The sequence below is a fragment of the Perognathus longimembris genome, chromosome 2 (genome assembly GCF_023159225.1).
Source record: "Perognathus longimembris pacificus isolate PPM17 chromosome 2, ASM2315922v1, whole genome shotgun sequence".
Classification (NCBI taxonomy): domain Eukaryota; kingdom Metazoa; phylum Chordata; class Mammalia; order Rodentia; family Heteromyidae; genus Perognathus; species Perognathus longimembris.
In genome coordinates this window covers 104516752-104531831 of record NC_063162.1, presented here as the reverse complement: position 1 = coordinate 104531831, position 15080 = coordinate 104516752, and the positions used below count along the sequence as shown (strand labels likewise).

The following is a 15080-nucleotide window of genomic DNA, read 5'->3' as shown; positions in this document are numbered from 1 at the left end:
AAACTGTATTCTACTAGTGAAGAGAAGTATAATTTGCTAAAGACCAGGCCACCTACAATCAGCACAGCTCAATCCCTTTTTTCAGTTGCCTTGGTTACCACCATATTTGTTATTTAAAGGAAAAATGAGTCAGTAATGTCCCAGATGGTGTGCTTAGACAGTGGTTTAGGAAGACACTCATTTGCCCACATTTCAACCACCTTCATGACTGTACTAGGTTGTGAGTGTCTATTATGTAGGCCAGTGGAGTGGCATCCCCTCCTTAGAACATGAATCCACAGGGCCTGAGACTTTGTTCTGTTCACTGCTGTTTCCCAGAACCCTGGCAAGTGGTGAACACTTAACATTCCTTGAGTGAAGGAACAAATGCTGGACTAGACAGTGACCAACAATGAATCAGACCTGTTCTCTGCAGGCTGATTTGGAAGAACAGGTATGGGCGATTTAAATATGGCATGACAGATGTAGTGATGGAGAGAGTGTGAATCAGCCTGTCCCACATAAAAGAATGCAAACACGGGCTTGTTCCAGGAGCCCAGGCAGCTGAGGCTTGCTAGAATTTGTTATGAAAAGTAGGTGCCCTGAGGGAATTCCATGTTAGGCAAAAGAACTGCGACTGGAACCCAGAGATAACAACACACAATAGGTTGATCATAGCTGGTCTCCCATTTTAGACCAATCGTTTGGGATTCTCTGGGGCTAGATTGGAAGGGAAAAGACTGCAGGAGATGAAGACAGAGTTGTGGTACTCTTGAGCTAGATCAGTGGGTAGAACTAACATGAAAAGTTCTTATTCAATCACTGGCCATAAAGGAAATGCAAATCAAAACAACATTGAGATTCCATCTCACCCCAGCAAGAATGTCATATATCAAGAAAACTAATAATAACAATTGCTGGAGGGGATGTGGCCAAAAGGGAACCCTACTTCATTGTTGGTGGGAATGTAAACTGATTCAGCCACTCTGGCAAGCAGTATGGAGATTCCTCAGAAGGCTAAATATAGAACTCCCCTATGACCCAGCAGCCCCACTTTTGGGTATCTATCCAAAAGACCACAAACAAAATCACAGTAATGCCACCAGCACAACAATGTTCATCGCAGCACAATTTGTCATAGCGAGAATCTGGAACCAACCCAGATGCCCCTCAGTAGACGAATGGATCAGGAAAATGTACATATACACAATGGAATTTTATGCCTCTTTCAGAAAAAATGACATTGCCCCATTTGTAAGGAAATGGAAGGACTTGGAAAAAATTATACTAAGTGAAGTGAGCCAGACCCAAAGAAACATGGACTCTATGGTCTCCCTTATTGGGAATAATTAGTACAGGTTTAGGCAATTCATAATAGAGCATCACAAGGCCCAATAGCTATACCCTTATGAACACATAAGATGATGCTAAGAGAAATGAAATCCATGTTGTGAAAACAATTGTTATATCACAGTTGTAACTACTTTCAACGTCCTATGTTTATTTGTAGCTTCTATTACTGACGATGTTCTTGTATCACCTTCCTGTGGTTGTACCTAACACTATCGCTGTAATCTTATCTGAGTATATTGGAAACAGTGTTTATGGGTATTGGAAGTAGGAAATTCAATGGGAATACCAAATTTGAGAGACACAGGGTAAAAAAAGAGAAACTACAAAAGCAATACTTGCAAAAATGTTTGGTGTAAGTGAACTGAACACCTGGGGGGGGGGGAAGGAAAGGGGGGAGGGAGGGGGGTATGAGGGACAAGGTAACAAACAGTACAAGAAATGTATCCAATGCCTAACATATGAAACTGTAACCTCTATGTACATCGGTTTTATAAAAAAAAATTTAAAAAAAAAGAATTTTAACTAGAGAAAACTGAAAGAATTTGGTGATAATAACTTGTAGAGGATGAGGGTCAAGGGTGGAGGGATAAGAATGATTTTAAAACTCTGTCTTTGAGTGAGTGAAGGGCCCATTTCACAAAAAGTAACAGGCTAAGAAAATGGGTTTCAAGAGGAAGCTGACGTCAGTGTTTTATCAGGCTGAAGTAGGGTAGGTAAGATACTCAGATGAGAGGCTTGGGGGTGGGGAAGTCCGTTGCACAGAGGTTTGACTGTGGCCAAGGTCCTCAGGGAGACATGGGACTGAAGAGAAATGTCCACCCAGGAGAAACACATAGGAGCACCAATACTAAGTGATGGGGGAAGGGTTGTGACAGAGACTAAAGAAGGAAGGTCACAATGGTGGTACAAAAACCAGGCCAATGTAGTCAAAGGTGAAGCAGAGCCAATAACCAAGGGTCTAATGAAGCAAAGAAATTCAGAGGAGGAGCAGGAAGTGAAAGAATACTTCCCATTAGTGAGACACATCTCTGTTTACCCCTCTAGTGTCATTTCATACCAGTGCTCCTCACTTCCTTCCCTCCAACCACCCTTCCTTTTTTTTTGCTCCTCAAGACAAATTCTTGCCTAACTCAGGACCTTTGGACATGCAATGCCTTCTTCCTGAATGCGCCTTATGCCTTTCTTATGTGCCTGGGTAAGGAGATGCTAAGCATGCTATCTCTGATGTTGATAGCAAAGGGAAAGAACCGTGGCATAGTTAATTGTGCCTGTATATGTTTATGGCTTAATTCTTTCCCATCATAAACATCATCCATGCTGTCTATAACTACCAGAAATCACTTGTCAGTCTAGATCATTTCTAGGCAATATCAGTAATGCCTGTTGATCTGTATCTTATCTCCGCTACAGTACAGCAGAGTTTCCTATTACCTGTGATGTCCTCAAGTAGCCTCGTAGCAATAATAGCTGTTGATTGCTTTCAAATGTACTAGAATAGAAAGAAGCCAATGTGACTATTGTCACTGTCTTTGCTACAGTGGAATTCTCTTTTCTCTGTTGCACCTCCCACCTCCATGTCTTCTTCAAGTGCCATTGCTCTTCTACACCTCTCCTTTCCAAAGTCCTAACCCACCACTCCACTCTAATGAAGTAGAACCTTCCAGGGTGCAACTCCCAGCATGTCCTCATCTTCTTCAGAATTTCTCAGGGGCTCCACGCTGCTCCCAGTAGAAAATCAAAATGACCTGATGTGGGTGGGGGACCTCACTCTTCCCAGGAGCCCTGCTTCCCTCTGCAGCCTCACTTCCAGCTCACTGGACTGTTCCCCTGTGGCTCCAGTGACACACAGCTGAGCCTCCCATCTCCACAGACACACTGCTCTGCCTTCTGCTCCTCGACAAGTGATTCCATCTGTCTGAAACACCCTCTCCCTGATCTTCTACCCAGCAAATTCTTATCTCTGCAGTTTCAGCTGTGAGAAGATTTTCTGGAATTTCTATAAAATTTAGGGTCTCCCCTGTTTCTGCTGTGTTTTCTATAGGCCTGCACTGCAAGCCACCAGCTCAGTGTATTTTAATATTTGTTCTCTCTGCCTCCCTCCAACATCATAGGCTTCCTCAGGGCAGAGGCTGGATCAGCTCATCTTGAGGCTGCTGAATACAAAGCCTCGTTCCTAACAAGCACCCAAATAGTTCAATGAGTGAGTGAGTAGTAAGTGAATCTGGCATTGTTTTCTTCTTCTCAACTAGACACTTCAGGCTTTTTCAAATCCCACATTTTCTCAGCTCTGCTCTGAGCTTGAGTGGGAATGATTGCAGCTGCATGTCTTAGTCTGATGATACTCTTGCAAGAGACCACCCATATGCACGGAACACACACAAATGAAGCCTAAGGTCCAGGGAAGTGGGGCCTCCAAAACAGGAAACATAAAAAAAATACCACTTGGGATTTGAGAATGATGAATTCCACACAGTAACTAGCCTGGGCTCTTCAAAAGTCAATGTCTTGAAAGACAAAACTAAAAGCTAAGAAGACACAGCAACCACATGCATTCCACAAACTAAGTGGTCTATGGGTATAAGAAAAATAATTATTTACTTTGTGTTAACTATTAGGATGTTACTAGTACTCATTTCAGGTTTCATAATGCCATATATGTTATACCATATACACATAATGCTATAGAATTACATACTGGAACATTGTTATTCCTAAGATTAGATGCACAGAGAATAGTTAGGGAATAAAGCATCATGTTCTCTGAAATATATTTTCAAAAGGTTTGGAGAAATTGCTATACAAATATGTAAAAGTAGCTACATATGTATATGTGGAAATATAAAACTATATTCATATAAGCACGTGAATAAAATATAAATGTTCATATGCGCAGTAGTTACGAAAATATAGTAAAATGATTGTGACTGGTGGGTTTTGGTAAGAGGTATAGGTATTCTTTATGACATTCGTTGAATATTTTTATTAGCACATATAGTTATACAAGGGGGTTTAATTGTGATATTTTCATACATGAATGTAATGTGTTTTAATCATATTCACCTTTGTATTATTCTTTTTTGACCCTCTACCCCTTTAAAAAGTTTTTACTGGGACTTTTTTAATTTTTCTATAAATTTGAATATTTGCAAAATACAGAGTTGGAGGGGAGGACATTACATTTATGTTGGTGATACTCTAATGCCAGAAGTAGTATGACTCAGCTGCATAGTAAGTATACAACACACAAACACACATGCAGACAAACACCACCCCAACATTTGGTCACTCATTCATTGCTAGTGTCAATATACATTAGCTAAACAATTCCAGATGCAAAATTGGGAAGAAAACTGTTAAAGGCTTTTCTGCTCCCACATGTCTTGTATGGATGTTTCTGTTCCTGGCAGTGTCCTGTCTCCCCTCCCACTCACCCCAGTGACTCTCAAACTGAATTACTTCCCAAACAACTCACACTTCCCAAGTGAAGTCTCTCTCCATGCCACTTCCTCAGTTTACAACACTGTTCCCATTCTTTTCCTTGTCAAGAACATACTGGATCTTTAAGGCTTCCTTCAAGAAATTCTTCTTCCTCTTTCAATGTCTCTTCCAGACCACCAACTCTTCATTCCTACTGCAAGCAATCACACCTGCCATGTAGTTCTTCTCATTATGCTCCTGTGTACCAATCCACATTCCCTAGACAGGAAAGCTCTGTCTATGTTGCGCAGGGAAAAGTCCATTTTTTCGTAGAATAATACACAAGGTCCTTGTCACTTGGTCCCTGCTTTCTTTTTTTTTTTTTTTTGGCCAGTCCTGGGCCTTGGACTCAGGGCCTGAGCACTGTCCCTGGCTTCTTCCCGCTCAAGGCTAGCACTCTGCCACTTGAGCCACAGCGCCGCTTCTGCCGTTTTCTGTATATGTGGTGCTGGGGAATCGAACCTAGGGCCTCGTGTATCCGAGGCAGGCACTCTTGCCACTAGGCTATATCCCCAGCCCCCCTGCTTTCTTTTGAACCTGTGTCTTGACACTCTCTTCAAATGAACCTGATACTGGCTTAGGAATTCCTGGATGCAGCTTCCTCTGTTTCTTGGATGATAGAGGAGCATTTGGGTCCTGGGATGTCTACTAGATCCTCTGATTCTCACCCAACCTACACTGATGCTGATGTCACCAGTTCCCACACTCAGTTGTTTACTCCTTTTGCCTGGTTATGAAGTTCAGCCTCTTTGGGAAAAGAAACCTCTCTCCTACAAGAGACTTTTTTAAGTTTGGATGGCTTCTGAAGACCAGGTAGGACCCACGTTGCAATGATGCCTCCGTCTCCCTGGAAGTGGACACCAGTTTGCCTTTGCCCCACAGAGTCCCTGCTATCCCCTCTCCTCCATATTGTCCTGCTGTCTTTCTGCTCAATCCTTTTCATCTTTTACAGAGGTAAAAGTTTAGCATTAGTCACTATCCTCTAAGGCATGCATCCCAAGGTATTAAATAAAACAAACGATGAACTTACAAGCCCCATATCTTCCTCTTTAGGAGGAATTTTATGGCCAATAGTTCCAATGATTAAAACAAATCGATATACATCCATTCACAACAAGCAAGAAAAAAGCACTAATTTCAAATATACAATTAATGTTTTAAAATATACCCAGAGTTGTGTAACCATAACCAGAATCTAATTCCAGAATATTTTTATCTCCCCCCAAATAGACCCTTCCCATTAGCAGCCACCCCATCCCTATTCCAAAGCCAGGTCTGCCCTACACAACCATGTATTATTTTCTGTTTTGGTGGATTTGCCTATCCTGGGCTTTACAAGGGATGGAATCCTGCCATATATGGGCTTTTGAATCCTGACTTCTTTTATTTGAGGTAATTGTTTTGGGCTTATTCCATACAATAGCTTGTGTTACTATATTTTATTGCTAAATAGTCTGGTATGGATCTAACACAGTTTACTTACTCCTTCATCAGTTGATAGACATTTGGGTGTTGTTAACATTCACATACAAAATTTTGTGTGGACATGTTTTCACTTGTCTTGAGTTAGATATCTAATTTCTGGGTTATATGCTAGTGCAGTTTTTTGGAGATTGCAGTACTGGAGTTTCAACTCACAGCTTCTCACTTTCTAGACAGGCATTCTACCATTTAATCCCCATCACCAGCTCATTTTCTCTGGTTATTATTATTTTGTGAGATGGGGGCAGGTTGCTGGCCCCAGGGGAGGGGGTGGTGCTTCGGCAGAGAGGGAGGAAGTCCTAGGGCTTGAACTCAGGGCCTGGGTGCTGTCTCTGAGCTTATTTTGCTCAAGGCTACCACTCTACTACTGGAGCAACAGCGACCTTTCAGCTTTATTGGAGTTTCATGGACTTTCTTGCCTGGGCTGGCTTTGAACCACAATTCTCAGATCTCAACCTCCTGGGTAGCTAGGATTACAGGTGTGAGCCACTGGTACCCAGCTCCCTGGTTACTTTGGAGAAAGGTTCTTGCTTTGTGCCTAAGCTGGTCTCCATTGTGACCCTATTATTTACTTTTATCATTATAACTAGGATGAAATGCACATACCGCCACACCCACCTATTCTGTTGAGATGGAGCCTCATGAACATTTTGCCTGTCTTGACCTGACCTGGAACTGAGATCCTGCTGACCTCAGCCTTTCACATAGCTGGGATAGCAGGCACATGCCACCTTGCCCAATTATTTGTTGAGATGCAGGTGGGGGGATCTTTTAGCTTGGACTGGCCTTGAACCATAATCCGCATCTGCCTGCCAAATAGCAAAGATTACAAGCATTAGCCCCTGGCTCCCTGCTCCGTGTTTCACTTGTTGAGGAACTGTTTGACTATTTTCCATAGTTGCTACTAACACTGTATGAGGATGAAAATTAGTCCACATCTTCATTAACCCCTTTTAATGCTTAGCCTTTTAACTGTAGTCATGCTAATAGATGAGTTGTAACACCTCACTATGTATTTATCTAGCAGCTTATTATATTGATCAATTTAATTTTGAACTTCTATTTTTCTATGAACAATGGTATTGGGTAACCATTTTAATACTTTATTTTTAGGATGTTTTAGTGAAGTGGTAAAGAGCATCTAGACTGACACATGTCATATCTAATAAGCACATTTTACTTGCAGCTAATCTTAGAAAACCTGTAACTAGTCTACACAAATTTAAATGTACACTTCAGAGATAATTTCATTGGACAGTTTTCTCATAGAACAATAAATCATATCAAATATAGGACAAAGCGTTAAACTTTATGTTTCTTGGTATTTTTGTTCAAACAATTTGGCTCCTGTTGGGGAATGTCTAAACTCTTCCAATTTTTCTAGAATGAATAAAATATCATCAACATCTGGAATGCAGACCACATGCAATGGCTCTACAAGGGCTTGATGATTCTTCATTTGGAAACGAGGCCGAAAACAATGTGTTCCTAGCAAAAGGCACAGTCACAGTAACAAACAAATCAACAGAGAGATTTTATTTGGGGGTAGTATATAGGACTTCTAAACAAAATTAGAAATCACTGTTTAAACAGTAGCTATAATCAAGCATTTATTTTTCTTTTCTAGGCTTTCTTCTTTAAATGAAAGGACCTAATCTGTACATCCAGGAAAAAAATCAATATCTAATGGTTTATGCCTGTAGTTGTAGTACTTAAAAGGCTGAGAAGGATAGTTAATTAAAGGTCCAACTAAGCTATAAATATTCCCTTTCACCTCAAAATATTACGAAATAAAAGAATGAGAGATTTGAGATCTTTAGGATAGGAAAAAGAACGTACTAACAAATGCATGCATTAGCTGTTAGGTTTTCAAAGTAGGTAGCTGGTAAGGGAGAATGCCACGAAATATTCAGGCAGGAGAGAAAAGTTTATTATTGAACTGATGCATGGCAGGGAAGAAGGGAGAGAAGGGGTGACCTCCACCCAGCCCTGCCTTATCTAGGGCAGGGGCAGGGATTAGAATGTGACCTCAGGGAGGGGGGAGGTAACTGCCTCCAGGTCTGCTTGTTACCCAGGTAACTAGGTAGAGACTTAATGAGGTGTGGGTGCCTCTGCATGAAGACTTCAGGGATGGACCTTACATTAGCTACTTGGAGTGTTTTCAAAGTATAGGTGATTCAGCCCGCATTGATCAGGAAATAGGTAGCAACCTAACGTCTTTAGGAGTATTTTGCTCTGAGATTCTTTTTTTTTTTTTTTTTTTTTTTTTTGGCCAGTCCTGGGCCTTGGACTCAGGGCCTGAGCACTGTCCCTGGCTTCTTCCTGCTCAAGGCTCGCACTCTGCCACCTGAGTCACAGCGCCCCTTCTGGCCGTTTTCCATATATGTGGTGCTGGGGAATCGAACTGGGAGCTTCATGTGTTGGAGGCAAGCACTCTTGCCACTAGGCCATATTCCCAGCCCTGCTCTGAGATTCTTTAACACTTTTATTTAAGCCATTTGAGACAACAGGAAATTTTTACTTAATGATTTTTTTCTAACCAACATGATTTTATGCTTTGTTAAATTTCAAAAAGTTATAAGACAGAAGCTATTTTTTTAGTTTGCATACATGGTTGTCTTTATTTTTATGCTGTTGGTTTGCACACATAGTGATTGGAAATGTTCCACCTGTGCTAAATTATTCATGAAATGCTCTTTGCATTTTCAGGGTTTGTCAATACTTTCCAAACACATGCACATGGACTGAAGGAGCTTTCCATATCTGCGTGTTATAAAATCACTGATGTGGGAATTCAGGTAAGATGATTAAAGTCTCCTATTAATGAATTAAGTACGAATCGAATAAACTTTGTAAGTCACAGTAGACCAAAGTGGATGAGAAACTGAACAAGTATGAGTAGTGTTTGAGCGCCAGTGAACTTTCCCGTCAAATCTCCAGTACTTGAAGTGATCAAGAAGATTCCCTTCCCTCCTTTTCCCTGCACCCCCTATTTCTTCTCAGGATTCCTCATGTGAGACTCATGTGAGACTTGGAGAGCGATGAGCAGCCATGTGGGAAAATCCCATTTTGTATAAAGAAAGCATAGTGTAGAATGAAAGTGTTAGTTATATAATCTAGCAGGATGCTGGTGGGTGCTGGGTGCTAGCAACTCAGAAACTGAGATCTCAGGGTTGAGGTTCAAAGCCAGCCTGGAGAAAAAGTCTATGAGACTCTTTATCTCCGATTTATAACAACAACAACAAAAAAGCTGTAAGTGGAGCTGTGGCTCAAGTGGTAAAGCTCAATGCTGAAGAAGCCATGGGAGAGCATTGAGCCCCTGAGTTCAAGCCCCTGCTTTTTGCTGGTTATTTTGGAGATAGAGTTTTGCAGACTTTTCTGCTGGGGTTGGTTTGAATCTAGTCCTCCAGATCTCAGCCTCTTGAGTAGCTAGGATTACAGATGTGAGCCACTGGCACCCAGCTTCAAATAGTTTTTTCTATATCTCAACTGTATCAGGACAATGCAATAATACATAAAAGAAAGTGTAACACAATTAGGAACTATTCTTAAAAGGTGCGTGGTAAACAATGTCAACTCTCTTCCCCAGCATTACTCTGTGAGGACTAAGGTGCTAATAGGATTCTAAGGAATCTACCTACTAGTATGAAGAGTTAAAAAGCAAAATAAAAGTATTCTGCTTCAGAGCCCCTAGAAAGAATTAGAAGCTTTTATATTGGACAAGATTATAACTCTATAATAGAAATTATGATAAACATTTAGATGGATATAACTTATTAAGAGATTCTTCCAGGGTAAACTATGACTTGTCTACTGTAATTAAAAGTTAAACATGCATTTCCACAAACCTTTAACCAAAGGAAAAAGATGAGTTCTAGGCATCTATTTTTGACTCAGAGAAGCTTAAAATTTACTTTTTAGATGCCCCTTTATATTAAGTGGAAGCATTTATACATATTTTAACTATCTGGTTTTACAGCTGAGTTCTGGAGTATCTTGAACTATGCACCTTCTGCTCTTGGCTTAGCTGTTTTGCTCATAACTCGTGTTATGCCCAGATTCTGGGTCCCAAAAGACCACCAAGGAGCCAATTCCCATGCAAATGCATGAGAGTCTTTATGGCAAGCTTAAGCCTGGACTCTCAACCATCACCGTCCCCCGACTCAGAGGATTTGCATTGAGAGCCATGACCCTCAGATAGGCAGGATTTTTATTGTGATCAACAGGGGTGTGCTATTTCCAACTTGGCAGATACTTGATTGGATGCCATTTAGCAAGCAAGTCTTGCCCCATTTCTATTGGCTATCTACCCTTTCACTTATCTGTTTTGGCTTTGATAAAGGGAACTGGCCTTGGTATCAGGAACTCACAGCAAGTGGTCCTGTAGCACTGACGCAGAGGGTTAATGCAGGGGGTAGAGCAAATCACAAATGGGTTAAGCAAGCCGTTTACAGAAGCAGAATTCTGCAGTCAGGCTGACCTTGTACCAACTTTATTTTAACAATTGCTACCATGTTTTCCCATTACCACTAAGCAAGCTGAGCAGGTAAAATCCAGTACTCAATCATAAGTAAACCAACCCAAGAGTTACCATGGCATTTCTACTACTATTATGGTTATTTGTATAGTCTATGAATATGATCATTTTTTACTGTCCGTTACCATGGTTGCTACCTAGGTACAGAGGGGAAGAAGGGCTCCCTATATTTTTAAGTGTCAGACTACAAGAAACTAGTCCCACGGGTGAGAGTGCAGCCCTCTATCATAGAGACATCACCAGAGTTTAGAAGCTCTAATAATTTTAACACTAACACTTATATTCAGTTACTCAGGTTCTCAGGTTAGCCTTTATACTAGCACTCTACCACTTGGAGCACACCTCTACTTCTGGCTTCTTGCTGGTTAGAGATAAGAATGTCTTTTGAATTGATCTGCCTGGGCTGGCCACAATCCTCATATCTCTCTCTTCTGAGTAGCTAGGATTACCAGTGTGTGGCACTGGCACCCTTCTCTGACATATCTTTTTTTTAAGCTTTAAACTTAAAAATCACTATGTTTATTTTCAGTGATCTAAGAGAGATATTTTAAGGGGGGCATGGAGTAACTGAGGGGAATAACTCGATTAAAATACTGTATTTGCACAGTGATAATCCTTTGAACAGTCACCAATACACTGAAAAAATAAGTAATGTCAGGATCTGAAGACAGGCCCTGTCTGGGGTATGGGTACTGGTAGGAGAGGAGAAGACAAATAGAGAGGGTGAATGGTGGTAAATAGGATCAAAGCATTCCATGTGCATGTGTGAAAATGGAACAGTGATGCTGGTGCTATAGAAGTGGAGTGGGGAGGGGCTGAGGGAGAATGACATAGGAGGAGAGTCCAATCAAGGTACATGGTAGACACATGCAGACATGTCAAAAATTCTGGTAGACAACTAATTGATGCTGATAAAAATATAAAAAAGGAGCTTGGACATAGTTCATTGTTAGTTGCAGAAGATCAGCTGTTGTATTCATACTCATGAAAAAGAATATTTCTTTCTTATCATCTCTCATCCTTTTTGTTTCCTCTTCCCTGCTTTTCAAAAGTGTGTGTGTGTGTGTGTGTGTGTGCATGTGTGTGTGTTGGCTTTGCTTCCTCCAAGCCTCACACTTGCCATGAGGTGATATTTTTCTCCTTGCCTCTTCCAGTTCATTTAAGTCCCACAAAGGAGAAAAAAGTAGGGAGGAGAAAGTGACCTCTGCCATTTTCACAATTCCCTATCTGGATTTACAAAAGAGAGCAGAAGGGAGCAAAATAAGGTGATTAAATTGAGATGTTTAGATTATCTAGAATTTATCAGAGTTCTCTCTCAGTTTTTATAAAAGGTAACCCACACGAGAGAACTGCCTTTTGGCATAAGACATTAAAAGCTTATAATATACTTAATTCATTTAATGAGAAAAATAAAGAGGTTTTTTTTTACTGTGGTTGGATTTTGCAATAGTAATAAAGATAATAATAAAAAATTACCTCATTGTAGGGTTTTACTGGAAGCCACGGCACACGCGGACATGTGTCTGGAGGCTTAGATGCATTGACTGTTAGAATCTGGCTTTAATTACTTTCTTCAGCTTTCATTTTTCTTTTCCAAAAATATTAGATGTTCAATGATTATTTTGAATGGAAATTAGTTGGTAGCCTTGAAAAACAGTTTGGAAGAGACGTTTGATAGAGCAATAATGGGAAATCTCTTAAGAAACCTTTAAGAAACCTTTTCTTGGGAATTTAGTCTATTTATTTAAATCACGAAGTGTCAGGTCTGGCAAAGGAATGGATTTAGATAGGAGGTAAGTTGACAGGTATTTGTCTTAAATTGTTTTGAGACAACCAATGGAATAAATCCAAGTATTTACTAATATTACTTTTTATGTTCAATCTAATATTCATTTTCAGTTCTCATTTTTGAGACAGAAGTGTGCTATAGATATCAACATAATATCCACACATAAAGTAGAGTTTCTTTACATAGCTGATCTGTGAGTGCAAGTCTTGCATCTAAGTAAAACTTTCTGATTACTTGGGTGCTGATAAGTTGCACTAGCTGACTAAGAAAGGGCATTAGCAGTGGAAAATCAGGTTGCATTATGATCCCCCCCAAAAGTGACATGTGTATATGCGACAATAAATGTGTGTGAAATAAATGTAAACCTACATGTGTAAGTTAAATGTGATAGGCATATATACAACCGTTTGTCTAGTATATGTATATACATTCAACATATTCACATTTTTATATATCACCCTATAAATATTACATGTTATTTTACATACATGCATACATACATATTCATTAAATATATCAATATGTATATGTGTTTTTAAACTCAAATTGTGTACAAAGATGTGTATAAGATAATACCATGGGCTGGGAATGTGTTGTAGTGGCAGAATGCTTGCCTAGCATGCATGAAGCCCTGGGTTTGATTCTTCTGCACCATATAAACAGAAAAAGCCAAAAGTGGTGCTGTGGTTCAAGTGGTGGTAGAGTGCTAGACTTGAGAAAAAATAAAAATAAAAAGCTCAGGGACAGTGCTCAGGCCCTGAGTTCAAGCCCCAAGACTGGCAAAAAAAAAAGGTAAACAAAGATAATAATCATGTCTTTAGCCTAGAAATTTAGACTAAAACTGATAAATGATGATCAGTATTCAATGCAAATAATAGTAATTTGTTAAGAAATTTATTTTTTTTATAGTTTAATTTTAAAAACAGATTACTTCAATGACAAGGTTTCTAAATATACATATTTGGTCTCTTAGAATAAAAGTAATAATATGGAGAGTGGGGGTCTAGCTGTCAGAAGTCTTAGATTTTATACTGATTCTGTCTCTTAGCCAACCACATGAAGTTAAGTAATCCATCCAGCTTCTCAGTAGTCCAAATGACTACAAAAGGGGAGCAGATAGGAACTAGCACCCTAGAGCAGGAGTCAGCTTTTCTTCTTTCCTTCCTTCTTCCCTTCCTTCCTTCCTTTTTTTTTTTTTTTTGCCAGTCCTGGAGCTTAAACTCAAAGCCTAAGCACTGTCCCTGGCTTCTTTTTGCTCAAGGCTAGCACTCTTCCACTTGAGCCACAGCACCACTTCTGGCCTTTTCTATATATGGGGTGCCGAGGAATTAAACCCAGGGCTTCATGCATATGAGGCAAGCAATCTTGCCACTAGGCCATATTCCCAGCTCCTGTAAAGGTCAGCTTTTCTCGTGACCTTTTGGAAAAGATTTTCTGTGAAGGGCCATATTGTCTGTCCCAACTCAACTTTGTGATTATAGTTTGAAGCGGCTAAGGGCAATGCATAAACAATAAGAATGGCAGTGCACTAATAAAACTCTACTTATCCTGAACAATGAAATTTGAATTTCAGATTTCTTTATCTGAAACCTATCTTTAGCATGTGGGTCATACAAAAATAATCGACAGACCAAATTTACCCCACAGGCTGTAGTTTGCCAACATCTGCTACAGAGTTAGACAGAACTTTCTAACTTTGGCAGACCAAAATTATGTTTCTCTGGGCATTACATTCCCTACTTGTAAGAAAAATGAAGCTAATATAAAAATAGTCTTTGTGTGAGTATTAAATCATCTAAGTAGCCTGGTCTATGACACAGAGTGAGAGTGCATGAGTATTTCCTATTGCTATCGAAACAAAGAAGCCAAAATATATTAGAAAATTAAAAGTAAACAATTTTAATGAGTTTTGTAGATACACCTAAGTTATGATGGACTAATTAAATTTCTGTAAAGGCATTTAAAAATTTATACCATGCTATAAATTGCTAGTCTTCTAGAGAATAGTATGAGAATAAGCCAAGGAAAAAGAAAACTTTTCTCATAGGAACTGTAGTTTGAAACACTTCCCTGTGTCCACTAATTTAGTAGATTATCTAGCACACAGATGTGCTTACTTTGGCATTTAATCAGCACTGTACCTCTGGTAACTTACATCCATGCCAGGGCCCTAGAAACAAGAGGGTTGTTTTTTATTTCTTCTGCCCTGTCTTTATTCAACCTGAGACATGTTTCTCTATCACTTTCTCAGGTCTAGAATGCAGCCTCCCAGACACCCCTCCCATCTTCCTCTTGTATAAGACTGAATGAATGTTGAATCTATTTTCTAGAATTGATCATAGGGTCCAAATGGGCAGATGGAACATTCTCTTACTTCCATCTGATAGCTTGCACTACGGTTTAATTATCTATTAGTTGCTGGAAGTTTTATTATTCTTCTGAATTTTCAACATAAGTGATCAT

At 39.8% G+C, this 15080-nt stretch overlaps 1 protein-coding gene across 1 annotated transcript in view; it reads left to right on the top strand.

Annotated features, from left to right (window-relative positions):
• Window positions 1-15080, top strand: part of LOC125345229 (dynein regulatory complex subunit 6-like) — a 121186-nt gene that overhangs the window by 89343 nt on the left and 16763 nt on the right. Inside the window, 2 exon segments of the mRNA XM_048337447.1 lie at window positions 9001-9027; window positions 9030-9089. Of these exon segments, the coding sequence (XP_048193404.1) occupies window positions 9001-9027; window positions 9030-9089 (87 nt within the window).